General features: G+C 40.8%; 1 protein-coding gene across 2 annotated transcripts in view; it reads right to left on the bottom strand.

Annotated features, from left to right (window-relative positions):
• LOC124615831 (endoplasmic reticulum metallopeptidase 1-like) overlaps positions 1-21,382 on the bottom strand; it is a 255,168-nt gene that overhangs the window by 98,091 nt on the left and 135,695 nt on the right. For both annotated transcript variants that reach the window (XM_047143980.1, XM_047143981.1), the window contains exon 7: positions 18,077-18,312. In XM_047143980.1, the coding sequence (XP_046999936.1) occupies positions 18,077-18,312 (236 nt within the window). The remainder of the gene's footprint in view (positions 1-18,076; positions 18,313-21,382) is intronic.

Here is a 21,382-nt window from a genome sequence, read left to right as displayed (position 1 = left end):
TTCATCATTATAGAGGATACCAGAGTGGGAAGGTACCCACAACAAATGGATCATCTGGCCCGTGCATGTGCTGCGAATATATTCAGATATCACATCCAAGATATAACTGTTGGTTGTTTTGTTCCATCGACTGTACTGAATGTTTTTAAGAACGTTTTGCGAGTCAGATACTATCAATATCTTGGGGAAGGAAGTGCTAGAGACAAACTTAAGTGCTTCCAAAACTGCCACTGTCTCCACCGTAAAAATAGAAGTGCTCGTAGGCAGTTTGAAGGTCATGGTTGTTAATTGCAGGTTTCTGTATTGTCGGTGTTCAGTGCTAATTTGTTTACTGAAGAGGCTTCTAACACATCTGACACCATCCAGTGAGGTTTGTATTTTCATGAGGAATTTGCTAGTTGACACAGCTGGAGTGAATTTTGTGAAAAGGACTGTTTGAAATGTCTTATGACTGGGGCCATAGGAGAGTGAAGTGCGCTGACTATTTGTATATCCATAAAAGAGTGATATATAAGACAAACAAAAAAACCAGACTTTGTTGAGGTTGTTTCAAAGTGGAGATGTTTCCAGTGACGACTTTTTGTCTTCTAAATGTTTTGACAGAACAACAACAATGATAGTATCTGAACAAGGTAAAGCCTCCCATGATGCACATTTTGCATCAATAAAGGAAGAATTAAATACGCTGAATCAGTCAACTAGTCCTGTTAAGAAACAATTGTCAGTGAAGTCGAGTCATAAGCTCTTTGCATCAAGAATGTACAGAGAAATTACTAAAGCTATGGATGAATACACTACAGCAAAACTGACCACGCTCTTCAAAGTTGAAATTCCATCTTCAAAAGAAAATGAACCAAAGCACTCTTGCACCTCTTGCCAGGAATTTTTCACAAATACCAATTCAGCTGTCAAATATCGTGCATCCTACAGTCAAAAGGTGCAAGTTTTAACTATTATTCCAGAGACATTTTCAAAGAAAACAATTTTGAACCATGTGCCATCAGTATCAAAGTACATGGTAGACAAATCAAGAAATGTGAGGTCTGACAAAGAAGTCTTTGGAAGACCAAATCCCCATTACAGTCATCCTGTAGAAGCAGCTCAAGTTCAAATAGCGCTGTTATTTTGTCTGGAAGATAAATGGGACTGTTCTCGCCAGAGTGCCAACAAAATAGGCACTATAACTGTAATAGCTGAACATCAAAAAGTTTTGAAAGTGAAGAGGTACATGACTCACAGTATTAAAGAAACTTCTGCAGTTTATAAGAACAACTATACAACTTCACATATTCGAAGATCAAAATTTTATGCACTATGACCTAAGTGGGTAGTTCCACACCCACCTAGAGATGTCTGTTTATGTGTGTACTGCATGAATTTTGAACTTCGTGTGATAACGTTGAAGAACTTACTGGAGCACGTGACATACGACACCTTGGTTGGGCGTGTGAAGTCATTAGTAGTCTGTGATGTAAAGCGGGAGACTTGTTTGTTTCAAGAATGTGGTGACTGCCTGGAAAGGGAGGACTGTCTTTACAGGCACTTGGCCTGGAAGACGTATCAGATAACTCTGCAGAAATTACATATGTGACATGGGAGGAAAATAAACTAATTAAGAAAACTGTTGCCTTTGAAAGTTTCATTGATGAACTTGGTAAATGGTCAGTGAAAGCAGTAACACACCAGCATCTGAAGAGATTGTAACAACAACACATTGCAGAAGTGAAAGGGTGTGTACAGGCTGAAGAACTATGTTTAGTGCTTCACAGTGATTTTGCTGACAAGGGAACCTCCCCATCGCACCCCCCCTCAGATTTAGTTGTAAGTTGGCACGGTGGATAGGCCTTGAAAAACTGAACACAGATCATTCGAGAAAACAGGAAGAAGTTGTGTGGATCTATGAAAAAAAGAAGTAAAATATACAAACTGAGTAGTCCATGTGCAAGATAGGCAACATCAAGGATAAGGCGAGCTTAGGAGCGCCGTGGTCCCGTGGTTAGCGTGAGCAACTGCGGAGCGAGAGGTCCTTGGTTCAAATCTTCCCTCGTGTGAAAATTTTTCTTCCTTTATTTTCGCAAAGTTATGATCTGTCCGTTCGTTCATTGACGTTTCTGTTCACTGTAATAAGTTTAGTGTCTATGTTTTGTGACTGCACCGCAAACTTACAGTTCGGAAAATATTCATTGACCTTGTTATTGAAGTCGCGAGCTATATTTGCTGGATTCATATTGCCCATGGAATACATCTCACGTATTTAATGCACTCCCGTCCAAAGTAGCGAACAGTCAACTGCCTCGTTAGCAGGAATACTCCTTTTCAGTGCGCTGTTGTAGACTGACATCGTGTGTTTCGATGTTTGTTTAGGTGTAGCATCCTCATGCTACAGCGCAGTTACCTCGCATCGGACAGACGGACGGACAGATAATAATTGTCTGAAAATAAAAAAAATAAACTCTTCACTCGAGGGTAGACTTGAACCAAGGACTTCTTGAACCGCAGCTGCTCATGCTAACCACGGGACCACGACGCTCCTGAGCTCACTTCATTCTTGATGTTGCCTATCTTGCACATGGACTAGTCAGTTTGTATATTTTGCTATTTTTTTCATAGTTTCTCACAACTTCTTCCTGTTTTCTCGATTGTTCTGCGTTCAGTTTTTCAAGGCCTATCCACTGTGCCCTAACTAAATCTGAGGGGGGTGCGATGGGGAGGTTCCCTTGTGAGAACAGGTCTGTAATTCTCCCACAAGAAGTACAAGGGTATCATTGGAGTAATGACCAGGTTTCAATTTTTACTAGAGTGACATATTTTCAAAACAAGGCCACAAGCGTTGCAGTTATAAGTGATGACTCTGGACGTGACACAGCACATGCTTTGCTAGCAACGCGCATAATTCTTCAACTGCAAACAGGTGCAGAGAATCATTACTTCTGACTGCTCTCCTAGTCATTTTAAAAATCGTTACCAGCTGTTTGAATTGAATATGTCGCTAGTGCTAACTGACTGGGTGTACAGTGCTACTAGTCATGGGAAGGGGCCTTGTGGTGGTGTAGGAGGCCTTCTGAAGCACCATGCTACAAAACATAATCTTTCCAGACCAAATACAGCTGTGATTCAGAATGCTGAGGATTTTATGAGAGTCGTGAAATCTTACACATCCACAGCCCTTATTCTTTTGTCCAAAGAGGAAACGAAGAATTCAATGAACAGAAAAAAGAAGAATGGTCCAAACTGCTCCTGTGAAAGGAATTCAGAAGACACATTTCTGGACTCAAAGTGATGGGTGAACTCATATTACACACACTTTAAAGAGCAAGAAAGAAGAAATTGTGCATGACTGTGACTGGTGGATTGCAGAGATTATAGACACCAGTTATGTAGTTAAACGAAACTGTAGTGACTTTATGCTGCTGCATGGACCAACTGCTGGAGATGGGTTTCCAGCTGAAGGACAGTAACAACTCCATCACAGCTCACATCCTGTGTTCACAATGTTTTGAAGATTTAAGTGCTCCAGTTCATATTGGTTCAACAGAAAGGCATCACTCTATATCAAAGGGAGATTCTGAAGCAGAGGAACACATTTTTAGTTCACTGACTGTCTAATTTCAGTACAAAACAGAGTGCATAGAAGTTGTATAAATTGAAACCTATAAGTCTTTGGACCTTTCAGATACATTTTGGAACCATTTAAAATACTTGAAAAATGAGTCTAATTCGTCTTTCAAAACTAAAATTATATGAAATAAGGCTAGGTTTTGATTTTTATAAGCCTGTTATGTGATAATGTGGTGATAAAACAGGTTTTATGTATAGCAAAAATTTCAATTGTTAATAAAACCTGTTCAACCTAAAAGTGAAAACTCTCCTTTTCAGGGAATGTAGAATTCTATGGTACTAATCAACAGAAAAAAATCAAAATTTTATGGATTGGCATTTTTGAAAAAAAATTTTTTTTCCATAAATTATAAAAAAAAAAGTTCAAAATGCTATAGTAAAAGGACTTTGACCATAAAGCAATTATCTTTCAAATAAAAAAAACAACAACAACAACAAAATATCTAGAACTGTTTAAAATTTTTTCCAAAATTCGCACCTTCAAAATGGTATGCGCAGTGTCATCTTTGGAGGGCTGTATCCCAGAGCAGAAATTTTTTTTGGAGAAAACAAAAAAAATACATATTCCTTACTTAGTCCTTCATTTTAACATATGCTAAATTCAATAATATCCAGGACTATAAATGTAAGATTTTTTCCTAGCCTGCCTGAATTGATATCGACTATGCCTTTAATGTTTTCTCTCCGTGACATACCACATGATCAAGTCATTCCAAGATACAAAGTATTTCCAGAGGAGCCGCCATTTGATGTTTCTTCTCTTAAATGAAACATCTCACAAATAACCTGACACATACATTACCTAGAGAACCTCCCATTGTTTAGCATATACCACAATCCACCAGTACAACCCACCAGTATAAAAGCCTTCAAACTCTATCAAATATTCATGTTTGAAAACTATAAATACCCACAATGACATCACAGTATATCCTTACCGACATGTGCTTCACTGACAAGAACTCCTCATTCTACGTATAAAGCAAATAAGTACTATGGTGGCAATAGTGGAATATCCAAAAGTAAAGTCTTATACGTGCAATGGCATTAGCAACAGCAGAAATGGAAAATAAAAGAAATTATAATAATCCTCTTGATAAACCATACTGTTCCCTTATGGTAAACTTTAACAAAAATATATGACATAAGCATACAAACCCTTAGCATCAAGTTATAAATGAGTTACACCAGCATCATCTAAGCTCCCATAAACCACGTATATTATAAAAGGATAGATTTATCACAACAAAACTAATCAATGTTTGACAATATAACGTAATTGGATAGATAAGAAATCTACTCACCAAGTGGCGGCAGGAGAACACACATATAAAAGAGGTTTTACTTAAGCAAGCTTTCGGAGCCAGTGGCTCTTTCTTCCATCAGAAAGGTTGAAGGGGAAGGAAGAGAGGCGAAGGGAGAGGAGCTGGAGAGTTTTAGGACAAGGGGTAAACTATGGAAAAGTCACCCTGAATAGAATGACAGACTGATTGCTGGAACTGCACTGCAAGAGATTTGGAAACCTGAGAGCGTAAAGGTGGGAGTAATATGCAGACAGAGATTACTGCTAAAACATCACACATGAGTTAATACAAGTCAAAAGCTAAGTGCACTGTACGTAACAGAGGTGAGAGGGGCGGCGGTGAAAAAAATAGATGGGAAAGAGAATGAAATATGCAGAAAAACTAAAACAGGGAGAAGCAAAGAGTAGTTACAGTGAAGAAATGCTGAGACGGAGGAAATTAATGTAAATTAAGGCCAGACAGGTGGCGAGAACCGAGGACATATTGTAGTGCTAGTTCCCACCTGCTGGAGTTCTGAGAAACTGCTCATCACTGCAGATGCAACAGCCGTGGGTGGCTAGGCTGTATTGAAGGGACTTTTTGGTATGGAATGGGTTGCAGCTGTTGAGATGGAGGTATTGCTGGTGGTTGGTAGGTTTGATGTGGACAGAGGTACTGATGTAGCCATCTTTGAGGTGGAGGTCAACATCATGGAAGGTAGCTTGTTGGGTTGAGTAGGACCAGATGAAGTGAATGGGGGAGAAGGTGTTGAGGTTCTGAAGGAATGGGGATAGAGTGTCCTCATCCTCAATGCAGATCATGAAGATGTCATCAATGAATCTGAATCGTGTGAGGTATTTGGGATTCTGGGTGTATATGAAGAATTTCTCTAGCTGGCCCTTGAACAGGTTGGTGCCATGTGGATGCCCATAGCCATACCCCTGATTTGTTTGTAGGTGATGCCTTCAAAGGGGAAGTAATTGTGGGTGAGGATATAGTTGGTCATGGCAACTAGGAAGGAGGTTGCTGATTTGGAATGTTGGGTTGGGACAGCTAGTGTTCAATACCAGTAAGGCCATGGGCATTAGGGATGTTAGTGGAAAGGGGGATGGCATCAAAAATGAAGAGCAGGGCACTGTGTTGTAAAGGAATGGGAATGGTAGCGAGTTAGTGGAGCAAATGTTTGGCATCTTTTATGTAGGACGGTGGGTGGCTGAAGGTGTCAGTCTACGAAAGCTTCAATGTTTGTTAGCCCTTCCCTGTTCTCATTCCATCACTACACAGCCCTCTACTCCACCAACAAACCCTTCTTTTTACATCTCCGCTTTTCCGCTAACCCCCCCCCCCCCCCCAACTCGCTCTCGCTCTCTCTCTCTCTCTCTCTCTCTCTCTCTCTCTCTCTCTCTCTCCCCCCCCCCCCCCCCCCCTCACACTCTGTCTAACCTTCTGACTGCATATATCTGACCTACCCTCTCTCCACCTCATCCCTGCACACTCCCACAAGCAGCAATTTACTGTCCCCCACCCTTACCCTTCTATCTCTTCCCCTTCTCGCTGCAGCCTCCTCCTTATCCCCAGCCAGTTGCCTCTCCCATCATGTGCTGTTGTGCATGGTCTGGCTTCAGCTATAAGAGACTGTGTTCATGTGGATGTGAGTACCACTTGCATGCACCAAACCAGTGACTGAAGGCTTATGGATGCCAGGAAAGCCCCTTTCAAGAAACCCATGAAAAGGTTGGCTTAGAAAGGAGCCTTTCTGGTTCCAATGGCTGTACCCCTGATCTGTCAGTATGTCTGCACCACGAATGTGAAGTAGTAGTTGGTAAGTATACAGCTGATTAAGATGAGCAGGAAGATGTCATGGGTTTGGAATCAGGTGGGCAATGACTGGAGATATGTTCAGAAGCAGACACACCATGTACATGTAGGATGTTGATATAGAGGGAGGTGGCATCAATGGCAACAAGCAAGGTGTGTGGTGGGGGTGGGATGGGTATGGATTTCAGACAATCTATGAGATGGTTGGTGCCTTTAATATAGGAGGGAAATCTTTGTACTATGGGTTGTAGGTGCTGACCAGTTATGGCAGATATACGTTCAGTAGGTGCTTTGAATGCCAGGAGTTACAGGACAGCCAGGACGACTGGATTTGTGGATCTTGGGTAGAAGACAAAAGGTGAGGGTGCCTGTTCTGGGTGGGGTAAAAAGTTTTGTGGATTGAGGTGTCAGTCCTCGTGAGGGGCCTGAGATTTTAAGGAGAAACTTGTGAGTTAATGAACATTGTGCTCTCATTTAAGTTTATGGCCAAAAGAGTCAGCCTTCAGGAATTGTGAAACGAACCCTGTCATCCAGAACCAAATACCACAAAGGGTGCAGATTCACCGCAAGATGGGGAAACTCACAGGCGTCTATTGTCTATTGAGCCCTAAGTGCTGTAGTGCACGAGTGAGACAGACAAGAACCTACATCATAGGGAAACCCAGTAGAAGGCTTTTGTGGTTGAGGAGACGTAGCAGTGTTAAATATGGCGGACCTAAGATCGGCCATAAAGGGAAACATTTATGAAAATTATTTAATTCTGTAGTATTGTAGGGAATCAAGCCACAGTAATTTTAATCTGCCATACTCCATAAATTTTGATGGTGATTCCAATAAAACTTGAATACTGATCATATCTATAACAGTTTAGGATTTACTGTTAAAGTGAAATTAACAAGTTTTGTAATAAAGACCTGAATGCTAAAATCTAAACACTTTGGTTGATCTTAACAACTGACATTTCATATACAAGTGCATCATTAAAATGGCAAACCTTGTAAATGTCAGCACTGTAAATTTATTTGTTTAAAAGATATAGTAAATTTAAATTACTTGACAGCATGAAACCTTATTGAATCATTAGATAATAGAATATTTGTTGTAACGTTTAGTGCATAATAGTTACTTTTGTTCTTTATTTATTTATCAGAAAGCACACTGGTGCAAGGCTACTGGCCATGACATTCAAAGCTAAGAAGGAAATTGTATTGGTTTTATGTAAAAAAATTTAACATTTATTATGTAATGGATATTATTGTTACTTTATTTAGAACATGAAAGTGGTCAAGCTTTGATTATTTAAATATGTTAAAGTGCAAAATATTGTAGAATAAGCTATAGCCAATCAGATGGATGGTTTCAGGAAAAAGGGAAATGCCCTAGTCAGTTGAGCATGCAGGAAACGCAGCTGGGGACGGACAGTTCGGCTGGAGACACCAAAGGGGACAGTATGGATTGAGATGTGAAAGTGGAAAGTCAGTCTTTAGGCAGCTAGGAAGTAAAATGACTTAGAAAATTTCACGCTGTGTAGTATCGCGGGACTTAGTCTCTGAGCAGTGAGCAGCCACGCAACTGGTGTGAACTCTAACTTTTCGCAATGAGATTGTGAATGACCAAACTGTGTCAAATGAAACGCTCGAGTGTAACAGTAACTCCAAATATGACCACTTTCTGTATTAGTTTGCTTTCTGAATAAACATTATTCTAACCGAATCGCAAGTGTGTGGCCTACATCATTTATGGGTCATTTATTTAGTTCCCAATACTATTACTACTGTTATTATATGATATGTTAACTTTGTATTTCACAAACTTGCCACCAGCCACACAATTTAACCAAAGGGTCACAAGTGCCTAATTTAGGGCGTATAATGCAACACGTGCGGTTCAACCCCTAGACAAGTTTGAGCCAAGACATTTCCATGAAGAGGAACCACATGTGAGCCCGACCATCTTGGGATGTTAGCTCACAAACTGCAGGTCAGTCTGAATCACAGCGATAGAATCTTGATGGCAGATGCTGTACGTAGAGGTGTCAGACAGCCAGCGCAAACCTTCACTAGCATACCCCTGTCATCAAGCACCCACAGTGGTACCTTCTTTCTCTGCTGGGAGGATGATGATGAGTCTTCAGCTTTTAGGGAGCACAGAGCCTGGACTTTTCCTGGAGTTTTGCAGAGGACAGGTTAGGGTCATGTTGTAGGGACCTGAGAAGTGGTTGTGAAGCAATGCTGTATGTGAGGAATATTTGGAAGGCTTGTAAGGGATGATTCTGAGATAGTGGTGGTGTGCCAAGATTGGATCATGATCAGAACTGTTCAGGGCAGGGTTCAATGTCAGGTTTGCTGTTGAAAAGGTTTTGGGATTGGGTTGCGAAGTGATACTGCCAGTTGATGTTACATGTGAAGGAAAGTAGGTCCTTCACCAAACCAGTATCATTAAATGCAGGTTTAGGGGATGAGAAAGAAAGTCTTTCCTTCTCATCTGCCCAGTAAGTCTCCCCTGACCTCGGGAGACTTGGCCTCTCCAGTCCTCCTCCTTCACCCCTCTTCCTTTCCCTTCAACTTTTCTGGCAGGATGAGGAGCGACTGGCTCTGAAATCATAAAAAGTTAAACCTTGTTATGTGCGTGTTCTCCTGCCACCATTTGGTGAGCAGACTTTTACCAATCCATTTATATTATACGCACACTCTGCAAGCCACTGTATGGAGCATGGTGGAGGGTATCCTGTACCACTAATAATCATTTCCTTTTCTGTTCCACTCGCAACAAGGGCGAGGGAAAAACAAGTACCTGTAAGCCTCTGTAAAAGCCCTAATCTCTCTAATCTTTTCTTCAAGGTCCTTACTTGAAATTTACATTAGCGGCAGTAGAAGCATTCTGGAGTCAGCCTCAAATGCCAGTTCTCTAAACTCTCTCAGTAGTGCTCTTCGAAAAGAATGTCACCTTTCCTCCAGTGATTTCCACTTGAGCTCCCGTAGCACCTCCGTAATACTTGCACATTGTTTGAACCTACTGGTAACAAATCGAGCAGCCCACCTCTGAAATGATCCAATGTCTTCCTTTAATCTGACCTGGTGTAGATCCCAAACACTTGAGCAGTATTCAAGAGTAAGTTGCACTAGTGTTATATATGAAGTCTCCTTTATAGATGAACCACGCTTTCGTAAAATTCTCCCAATAACCTAAGTCGGCCATTCACCTTCCCTATTACAGACATTACATGCTCATTCAATTTCATATTGCTTTGCAATGTTACACGTAGATCTTAATTGATGTGGCTGTATCAAGCAGCACACTACTTATACTGTATTCAAACATTATGGGTTTGTTTTTCCTTCTCATCTGCATTAACTATTTTTCTACATTTAGGGCTAGCTGCCATTCATTACACTAACAAGAAATGTTGCCTCAGTCATATTGTATCCTCCTAAAGTCACTCAATGACACCTTCTCCTACAACACAGCATGATCGGCAAGCAGCCACCAGCCACAGACTGCTGCTTATCTTGTCTGCCAGACCATTTATGTATATAGAAAATAACAGCAGTCCTATCATACTACCATGAGTCCTCACTGTCAAGGGCAACATACTGAGTTCTGTTACCTAAGAAGTCTTTGAACCATTCACCTGCCTGGAAAACTATTCTGTATGCTTCTATCTTCGTTAACAGTTGACAGTGTAGCCCCATGTCAAATGCTTTATGGAAAACTAGGAATATGGAATCCATCTGTTGCCCCTTCATCCATGGTTCCTAGGATCTCATGTGAGAAGTGGGCAAGCTGAGTTTTGCATGAGTGATTCTTTCTAAAACCATGCTGATTTGTGGACAGAAACTTTTCTCTCTCAAGGAAATTTATTATACTCAAAATGAGAATATGTTCAAGGATTCTGCAGCAAACTGATGTTAGAGATACTGGTCTGTTATTTTTGCTACTTCTCATTATTTTCATCTTTCTTCAGTTTATTGTCAATCCATACTCTGTACTCATTAGACTGTTCATTCCATTAAACAGCTCCCATAATTCTTCTTCAGTTTCACTGAAGGTAGCAATGTCATCATCAAATCTTATCATAGATAGCATTTCATCCTGAATTTTGACCCCACTCTTGAACCATTATTTTATTTCCATCACTGTTTTCAATGTATAGAGTGAGTAGTAGAGGTAAAAGACTGCATCACAGTACCCTTTTAAATCCAATCACTTGGTCTTCCTGTCTTAGTGTTCCCTCTTAGTTCCTGCACATATTGTCTATTAGCTCCCTTTCCCTATAGCTTACCCCGTATTTTTCTCAATATTTCAAACAACATTTTACATTGTCTAATGCCTTTTCCAGATCAAAAATTCCTATGCGCTTTTCTTGATTTTTTTCTTCGCTCTTGCTTCCAGTATCAACCACAATGTCAGAACTGCCTCTCTGGTGCATTTACCTTTTTTAAAGCCAAACTGGTTGTCATCTAATAGATCTCCTTTCCTTTTCCATTCTTCTATACATTATTCTTGTCGCTAACTTGAATGTAGGAGCTGTTAAGCTGACTACACAATAATTCTTGCACTTGTTGGCTCTTGCTATCTTTGGAATTATGTGGATGATGTTTTTCCAAAAGTATGATGGTATATTGCCAGTCTCATACATACTAAACACCAATGTGAACAGTCATTTTGTTGCTACTTCCTCCAATGATTTTATAAATTACAATGGAATGTTAGCCATCCCTTCTGCCTTACTTGATCTTAAGTCTTAGAAAGTTGTTTTAAATTCCGATTTTAGTACTGGATCCCCAACCTCTTTCCTGTCGACAACTGTTTCCTTCCTCTTCTATCACTTTATCACATGAATCCTCCACCTTGTAGAGGCCATCAATGTATTTTTTTTCCATCTATCCACTCTCTCCTTAGAACTTAACAGTGGAACTCCCATTGCACTCTTAATGTTACTGATCTTGTTTTTAATTTCACTGAAGATTGCTTTGACATTTCTATATGCTCAGTCAGTCCTCCTTTTACAGTTTCTTCAGATTTTTTGTGTAGCCATTTCACCTTAGCTTCCTCGCACTTCTTATTTATTCCATTCCTAAGTTGACTTGTATTTCTGTACTTCTGAATTTCCCTGGACATTTTTGTACTTTTTTTTTTTTTTTGTCAATAAACTGAAGTATTTCTTCTGTTAGCTAGGGTTTCTTTCCAAATTCTGTTTAGAGACATCAATTCTTCTCCAACTCAACTACCTATTTTACAGACAAGAGAACGAACAGACAAGGATGTTGAGTAGGGTTGGGTTGGGTTGATTTGGGGGAGGAGACCAAACAGTGAGGTCATTGGTCTCATTGGATTAGTGAAGGATGGGGAAGAAAGTCGGCCGTGCCCTGTCAAAGGAACCACCCTGCCATTTGCCTGAAGCGATTTAGGGATATCACAGAAAACCTAAATCAGGATGGCTGGACACAGGATTGAACCATTGTCCTCCTGAATGCGAGTCCAGTGTGCTAACCACTGCACTACCTCGCTCGGTGTGTTGAGTAGGTTTGATAGGTTGTAGAAAATAATGTGGAAGGGGTGGGGACAGTACTTGTCATTTCAGGGCACAACAAGGGGTAGTTGACATTGCAGCAGAGAATGTGATTCTGTTGCTCCAGTCTTGCTTGGTACTGAGTCACAAGATGAATTCTCCTTTGGGGCCAGTCAGTGGCTATGTGAAGGATGGTAAGTGACAGGGGAGATAAGGCATAGGAGATTTGTTACTGTGCTGAGTAATTATAGTTTATAAAGACCTCAGTGAGACCCTAATCATATTTTAAGTGGGACTGCTTGTCACTGCAGATGTGACGACCATGGATTGTTAGGCTACAGCGAAGGTTCTTTTTGATGTGGAATGGGTGGGAGATGTTGAAATTGAAGTGTATGTTGATGGTTGGAAACATGACGTGGACAAAGGTGCTGATGGAACCATGTGTGAGATGAAGGTTGACATTGAGTAAAGTGGTGTGTTGAGCTTACAGGGACCCTGTGATGTGAATGGGGGAGTAGGTTGAGGTTCTGAAGTCTGTGCAGATAAAGTGTACTCAACCTTAGTCCAGATCATAAAGGTGTCATCAGTGAATCTGAACCAGATAAGGGATTTGGGATTCTGTGTGGCTAGGAAGGATTCCTCCTGATGGCCCATGAAAAAGTTGGCATAGGACGGTGCCATTCAGGTGCCTATGATTTTATCCTAGGTTGGTTTGTAGGTGATGAAGGAGAAGTAATTTTGAGTGACGATATAATTGGTCATGGTGACCAGGAAGGAGGTTGCAGGTTAAGTGTGTGTCGGGTGTTGTAAAAGATAGTGCTCAATGGCAGCAGTGCAGTGGGCACTGGAGATGTTAGTATGGAGTGGGATGGCATGACACTGATGGTCAGGGTGCCTTCTGGTAAAGGGACCAGAACTGTAGAGAGTCAAGAGTCAGTAGGGGAAATGGTTAATGAGTTAATGTATTAGGAGGGTAGAGGTAATACGCTGAAGATGTTGGCCCGCAATGACAGTGATTCTCTCTGTGGGAGCGAAGTGTCTACACACAACGGGGTGTCCTGATGGTTGGGTTTATGTATTTTAGGAAGCATGACAAATGTGGCAGTGCAGGGATTAATGGGGTTGAAGAGGGATACAGACTCAAGGGAGAAGTTCTAGGATGTATCTAGGAATTTAAAGAGGAACTCAGATCACACTGGTTTTTTGGAATGGAGCCAGTGTGGAAAGGATTGTTTTTGGACCTATCTGACAGCTGATGAAGCCCATCAGTGAGTTAATCATGGTTCTTAACCACAGATGTGTAGTCTTTGTCAGCAAGTAAGATTATAAAGTTGTGATCAGTTTTTAGGTACAATAAGCAATGGGTGAACCAACAGCTGTATTTTCATCTCTGATTTATTCCATAGGCAACTGGTTTTAGCATTTGATTATGTCATCATCAGGCCCTCTATGGTAACATAGTGGCCGAGCTTATATGCCAGACAAAATATCATGCAATAGCAAACAAGTACACTGGTGCACTTTTGCGCAATGTTTTGTCTGACCACATAGGCTCAGCCACTGATATTGGCTACTGTCTTATCATACTACCTAGCAAGAATGGATGTACTGAAATCAATTTTTAGGTGGAGGATTGTTATTCTTTCTGCAGATGAGGGATTCGTTTGCATGTTGAGGGATTTGGGGAATGATGGTGAGGCAGTGTTTGAGGCTAGGAAATTCTGAAAAATTATCAGGAGATGATTCCAGGGAAGTGGGGGTGTATCACAATTATGCAGAGGAGCAGCTTGATTGAGGCAGACTCCAATATTGGTTTTGGATTGGGTGGCAAAAATGTGTTTGCACTGTAGGGACTGGAGATGGTCTAGGTATAGCATCTTTGCTTAGTAATAAAAACATCCTCAGTCCTGGGTTCAAAACATACCACTGCTTAAATTTGGAATAAAAATCATCAGCAATGATGGCCAAAGACTTCCCGCATAAATAATCACCCTTGCTCTGCTAATGGCCTTGTCAAAGAGGGCGGAGGAGCTGACAGAGGTTCAGGGCACTCTCTTGCCCTTGAAGTGGGGAAACTGTTCCTAAAAGGCAGAAGAATCAGCAGTGATCAATGGTGTGAGGATGCAGAAAGCAATGGAAACCACTGCATTAAAGAAACGTAATGTGTATCCATAGGGCATGTGGCCCGTAATTGCAAAAATATCATGATGACCTGTCCATTGGCAAAATATTCCAGTCTAGTCCCCCATTCAGATCTCTGGGAGGGGACTGCAAAGAGGGAGTTGACCATTAAAAGCAGTCTGAATAACTAACGAAAGGGTAACAGTCTAAGAGCTGGGGCATGGAATGCCGTAAGTTTAAACATGGTACGGAAGCTAGAAAATGTGGAAAGGAAAATGCTCAGTCTTAGTCTAAATATATAGTGGAGATTAGTGAGGTGAAATGGAAAGAAGAAAAGGATTTCTGGTCAGACAACTATAGGGGAATGCAGAACTAGGATTCATTGTGAATAGAAAGGTAGAATGGAAAGAAGACAAGGATTTCTGGTCAGAAAATTATAGGGTAATGTGGAGAGGTAATGTAGAGAGGGAGCTACTGTGAAAAATTCAGTGAGACGATGTTCTCATCAGAATCAGTATCAAACCAACACCGACAACTGTAGTTCAGATATTCATTCTGACATAGCAAGCAGAAGATGAAGCGATAGTGAAGGCATTTGAAGATACTGAACAAGTAATTCAGTTTGTAAAGGGAGATGAACAATAGGCATGAGGTATTGAGTGTGGTTGTAGGGGGAAGGAGTAGAAGAAGGGTTCTGGGCTAATATGGGCTTCGTAGTAGGAATGAGAGAGGAGGAAGACTAATTGAGTTCTTCAGTAAATTTCAACTTGTAATAGCAAATACTCTGTTCAAGTACCACAAGAGGAATGTTTCCAGAATGAGATTTTCACTCTGCAGCGGAGTGTGCACTGTTATGAAACTTCCTGGCAGATTAAAACTGTGTGCCCGACCGAGATTCGAACTCGGGACCTTTGCCTTTCGGGGGCAAGTGCTCTACCATCTGAGCTACCGAAGCACGACTCATGCCTGGTACTCACAGCTTTACTTGTGCCAGTACCTCATCTCCTACCTTCCAAACTTTACAGAAGCTCTCCTGCGAACCTTGCAGAACTAGCACTCCTGGAAATACGGATACTGCGGAGACATGGCTTAGCCACAGCCTGGGGGATGTTTTCAGAATGAGATTTTCACTCTGCAGTGGAATGTGCACTGATATGAAACTTCCTGGCAGATTAAAACTGTGTGCCCGACCGAGACTCAAACTCGGGACCTTTGCTTTTCGCGGGCAAGTGCTCTACCATCTGAGCTACCGAAGCATGACTCACGCCCGGTACTCACAGCTTTACTTCTGCCAGTACCTCGTCTCCAACCTTCCGCAATATCCTCTCTTTCAGGAGTGCTAGTTCTGCAAGGTTCGCAGGAGAGCTTCTGTAAAGTTTGGAAGGTAGGAGACGAGGTACTGGCAGAAGTAAAGCTGTGAGTACCGGGCGTGAGTCATGCTTCGGTAGCTCAGATGGTAGAGCACTTGCCCGCGAAAAGCAAAGGTCCCGAGTTTGAGTCTCGGTCGGGCACACAGTTTTAATCTGCCAGGAAGTTTCACCACAAGAGGAAGAGGTATACTTGGAAAAGGTCGGATGGTATAGGAAGATTTTGCATTTGGAGGAGAAAGTTGGTGACTGAAATTTCATGAGAAGATTCTGCCACAATGGAAAACACCTGTTTTATGTCCAGTCCATAACCTGTATCATTTCAGTGACATTCTCTCCCCTATTTCGCAATATTACAAAACATGCTGCCCTTCTTTGAACTTTTTCAATGTACTCCGAAAATTTAGGCTGCAATAGTTGGGTTACATCATTGACAGAGTACATCAAAATGCCCTGAAATGAGAAATGTCCTGCCCACTATTCTTCCCACCCATCCCACAGTGGTATTCCGCTGTCCACCGAACCTACACAGTATACTCGTCCTTCCTTAAACAATTCCAGCTCCCAATTCCTTATCTCACGGCTCATACGACTGTAATAGACCAAGATTCAAGACCTGTACCATACATCCTCCCACCACCACCTACTCCAGTCCGGTCACTAACATCACCTATCCCATCAAAGGCAGGGCTACTTGTGAAACCAGTCTGTCATCTACAAGCTAAGCTGCAACCACTGTGCTGCATACTATGTAGGCATGACAACCAACAAGCTGTCTGTGCAGACTCGTGGCCTATGACAAACTGTGGCCAAGAACCAAGTGGACCACCCTGTTGCTGAACACGCTGCCAATGACTGCTTCACAGCCTGTGCCATATGAATCCTTCCCGCCAACACCAGCTTTTCTGAATTGCGCAGGTGGGAACTGTCCCTGCAATACATCCTACATTCCCGTATCCCTGCTGGTCTCAACCTTTTAGTCACTGTCCTCAACCATCCAGCCCCTTCCCTGTTCCCATTCCAGAACTACACAGCCATAATTCCACCACCACACTCAGTCTTTTTATTTCTCTCCTTTTCTGCTATTTCCCATCCCCCCACCTCTGCCCTGCCCTCTGTCTAACCTGCAGCATTTCACTGTCCGCCATCCCCGCCACACATCTGTCCCCCTCCCTCCCACAGCCTCCTCCTCATCCCCACCTAGTCGCCACTCCCATCATGCACTTGTGCTGCTGCTCACAGTGTGGTTTCAGTTGCCTGAGACTGCACCTGTCTGTGTGAGTTGTGTTTGCATGAGCGTGTATGCTTGTGTGTATGTGTGTGTATTGTTGACGAAGGCCTTAATGGCCAAAAGCTTTAACTGTGAAAGTCTTTTTGTTGTGCCTATCTGCGACTGAGCATCTCCACTATTTGGTGAGTGGCAACTTTCCTTCTCATAATATTGTAAAGGACAAGCAATGAAATACATAAATAGAATATTAACTTGTAGCATGTTTACTGGCAGGATACTGCATGTTGAACACAGACTGTTTATTTTTGAGAGTATTCATTCTCACTGACAACTCTGTGGTCATTGATCAATAAAAAATACTGAATAAAATTATATAACAACAAAAATAATGAATTATTGATGATATAATGTAAATGGATTGATAAAAAAATCTACTCACCATGCGACGGCAGGTGAACACACACACACACACACACACACACACACACACACACAACTTTTAAAAGCTTTTGGAGCCAGTGGTTCTTTCTTCTAGCAGAAGAGTTGAAGGGGAAGGAAGAGGGGTGAAGGAAAAGGACTGGAGAGGTTTAGGGAAAGGGGTATATTTCCGAAAAGTCTGGGTGACTTTTGTGAACTATACCCCCTCTCCCTAAACCTCTCCAGTCCTTTTCCTTCACCTCTCTTTCTTCCCCTTCAACTCTTCTGCCAGAAGGAAGACCCACTGGCTCCGAAAGCTTGTAAAAGTTAAATAGATTTTTCATCTATCCATTTACATTATGTTGACTAAAATTAAAGTTAGATTGTAGTTTATTTTGTTTGGGGATTTGAAATGCACTTCCCCGCTGGGTCGTAATTACTAAAAAGACTGTTATAGCTGTGGTGGTGGTGTTGGTGTTGGTGGTGGTGGTGGTGGTGGTGGTGGTGGTGGTGGAGATTTACAAGGCAGAAAGAATGGAAAAACATGTATATCAATCACTTATTACAGAATGGAGTTAGATATTATACTACTGACTTACAAAGTATGCCATAGGCTGGACAACAAGAAGTTACATTAGAGCTATTCCTTTAACATGTAAGACCATCCTTACTCAATATTCTGTTTATTGAACTTCACTGTGATACATACCTTGAAACCAATACGTGCTTCATTAACGATTAGTGGAAGAAACATGCAGCAGACAAGAACTGGGCAGTAGTAAATAAAGAATATTATGTAAGGACTAGAGTACCAGCTCATACTCTTTCCACAAGCATCCAGCAATGAAGCTATGGCAGCAACAGCACAGCCTGATAAAATCCACCCTACGAATGGTACAAGTGCTGCCAACAGTATCTGTTTCAGTAGCTGCTTTCGATTCAGTCCTGTAAAATTAACATGCAATTTGAATAAATATAATAAGATCCGATACTTCCTGAAACATTAAAACCATATATCTGAGTGGAACCCAAACCCGTACCCATACATTTTGTGAGTTACACTCTTAGTGACTGAGCTATTCAGGAGTGGCTCATGACCTGCCTCCACATCCTCAATTCTGTCAGTTGCACTCACCTGCTTTTCAGACTCCACAAAAATTGTCCTGTATGCCTTATCAGATTTGCTCTCCTGGGAAAAATCTCTAATAATTTTATATATATCTTATATTTTGAAATCCCTGGATAGACCTCTTTTTCCTTTCACTTATAAGCAATGGTGTAGTATCTGAGTTGTAAGTTAGCTTGTTTTGAATTTCTGCACATAAAGTGAATCAAATTCTGGGTCACTTCTCTGTTTCTGGCACAGCTATTTTTCATTATCATTGTTCTGGGTAGATTTATTTTTCTTTTCTTTTTTTCCTTTTTCTTTTCATCCCACACTTACAGTACCTTCATATCTTGAAGGCAAGGGACATTTGGTGGCGAAAGCAACAACTGCAACAGTATCAGATAGTTCTCGTTATAAATTTGTGCGTTTGATAAGCTGCCAACTTCTGCTTTTTCGCACAGGCAATACAATTGTTGTTAGGAAAGTTCAGCAACACAAACCAATTAAATTTACTCTTTGGAGTACTTTGCACTACACTGCCTGCCTTTCTTCGATCTCTTTGAAAGTTAACAGTTTTCTCAACTGAATTTTGTGTCTGATACAAAAAAGCAATACTGACAGAGAGGGGAGCAGCAGAGATGCAAATCTCACTTGCATCAGGTTAAATTATTCACCTCTGTAAACACGACAAGTAGCCTATCAAAACAGAAAGTAAAGACAAAAACGTAACTCTTTCCAACAGAGAGCAGAAGTACAGTACAGCAAGCAATGCCACCAAAAATGAGTATGTAGTTTCGATCTTTCCAAACTCGAATGAGGTGGCACAGTGGCTAACATACTGGATTTGCAGCTGGAAGACGACCGAGCAAATTCCTGTCCAGCTATCCAGAGACAGGTTGTCTAGAGTTTCCCTTAATCACTTAAGGCAAATATCAAGATGATTCCTTTCAAAAGGATGTAGCTGATTTTCTTCCTCATAATTCTGTACAACGAGCTTATGCTGCTCCTCTTATGGCCATGGTCATTACATCCTAATGTTCCTTACTTCCTTAATCTTTACACACTTCTTGTCCTTCTGAAGAAGGGAAGCATAACCAAAACAAGAACAAAAATGTGGATGAGCTATACAATCTACAAGGAATTAGTCACTTAGAGTATAGGTTCTATGAACCATGAAAACGATAATTGGTAATTAGAAAAAATAATGAGAAGAAAATATTAATCAATGACAGGCACAAATCAAAAGGTAACAGTGAAAAATGAAAGAATGAAATGAAGTAGAATAACTCCAAATAATATAATGAAGAAAACAAAGAAAGAAGGAAGGAAGAGAAGGGAAAATGGATGAGACAACCAGTGGAGGAACACAGGGGGAAATGGGAAATAAATTAGAAAGCAAAATAATAAAAAGGAGAACAGCACAGAGGATGGAAGGACAGCACATGTTAATATAAATGAAGACCAGAATAATGGGAGAAATCTAGCACTTTCTCATTATTTCTTCACTGGAGTTTTTATGTAGATGGCCAAAGTAGTACTGTTGTTACACTGTAAAGGATATTCTACAAACATATGTGAAGGTCATATAGCATGTGACAGGGCACAATAAATCATTAATGCATTGATTCTGGAAGAGCTTCTGACCCAGTTCCAAAAAAGCTGTACTATCAGTCCTTGTGGAGTAAGGTACTGATCCTATTCTTGTTAGTATACAGAAAAACATGTGCAGCTTCCATCAGACTTCAAGACAATAGTGTGAAATTCAGAACTGAAAGATGATCAGCCAAGAAATTACATATCGCCACAACTATTCTCAACAGTCCTAGAAGTACTCTTCATGTGTTTAAACTGAGAAAACAAAAAAGAATACATATTATCCGAACATGTCTCAATGACATTTGTTTTGCTTATGACAGTGTAGACCTACTGCTTGCCACTATTACGGGTGAATTTCAACAACAAATGGAAGAACCTACGAGAAAAAGTTTTCAAGCAGGCTTGAAACTCAATTATAATAAGACTACAATAACTTCCAACATAACTGGAACACATTAACAATAAAGTCATACAATCAATTGATAAGCTTTTGCATTTGGGTCAGTTAAGGAGAACTACTGGAAAGACAAGAAAAGAAAGAAACACAAGGGTAAAACTGGCTTGGAGTGCTTCAGTGAAACTAAGTAGGATTATCTGAACTAAGCTTCCAATGTGACTGAGAACAAAAGTTTAAAATCACTTTATATAACCACTTTTGACTTGTCGAAGAGAGACAAGGATTTTAATACAAAAACATTCAAAAACTGAGGGCTGCTCAGCAAGTATGGAGACATGCATGCTTGATATTACTGAAATAGACAGGAAAACAAAACAGGTATATGTACAGCACTTCATCTAAGTATTCACATATTTACAGAATGAGAAGGTGCACTAATTGGTAAACTGCAGCTGAATAAAATAACTAGAAATGTAGATTTTCTTGAAGCAGCAGCTTTCCTGTGTAAAGAGTGAAGGACTTATGTTGTGGCATTAAAAAATAAATAAACAAAGAAAAGTAAGTGCAACTTATTAATACCACATAAAAACAGTATCCAATACTGACTGTAGTTAGTGTAGTATATAAGCAACACTTGTTACTCTAAATTGATATACCTCATAACTTTTTTCAAATCACGGGAGGATCTTCTCCCTATTGGCTGGACAATAATGATGAAATACATACGTAGTACTAGTTGTCAGTAGAAGAACACGCACTGCGCTAGAACAGTGAAGACTTCCATTTTTGCTTCAGCACTATAATCATCCAGGCATTCCCCCCATACCCAGAGTTACTGTTTATTCTCTTGCTCTAGTCAGTTCTTTCTTTCTTCCTTGCTATTTCTTTTTTATTCCTTTCTTTCATTTTTTATC

This window comes from Schistocerca americana, chromosome 5, assembly GCF_021461395.2.
Source record: "Schistocerca americana isolate TAMUIC-IGC-003095 chromosome 5, iqSchAmer2.1, whole genome shotgun sequence".
Taxonomy (NCBI): domain Eukaryota; kingdom Metazoa; phylum Arthropoda; class Insecta; order Orthoptera; family Acrididae; genus Schistocerca; species Schistocerca americana.
The sequence above is the reverse complement of the archived record's forward strand: the minus strand, read 5'-3'. Positions and strand labels throughout refer to the sequence as shown.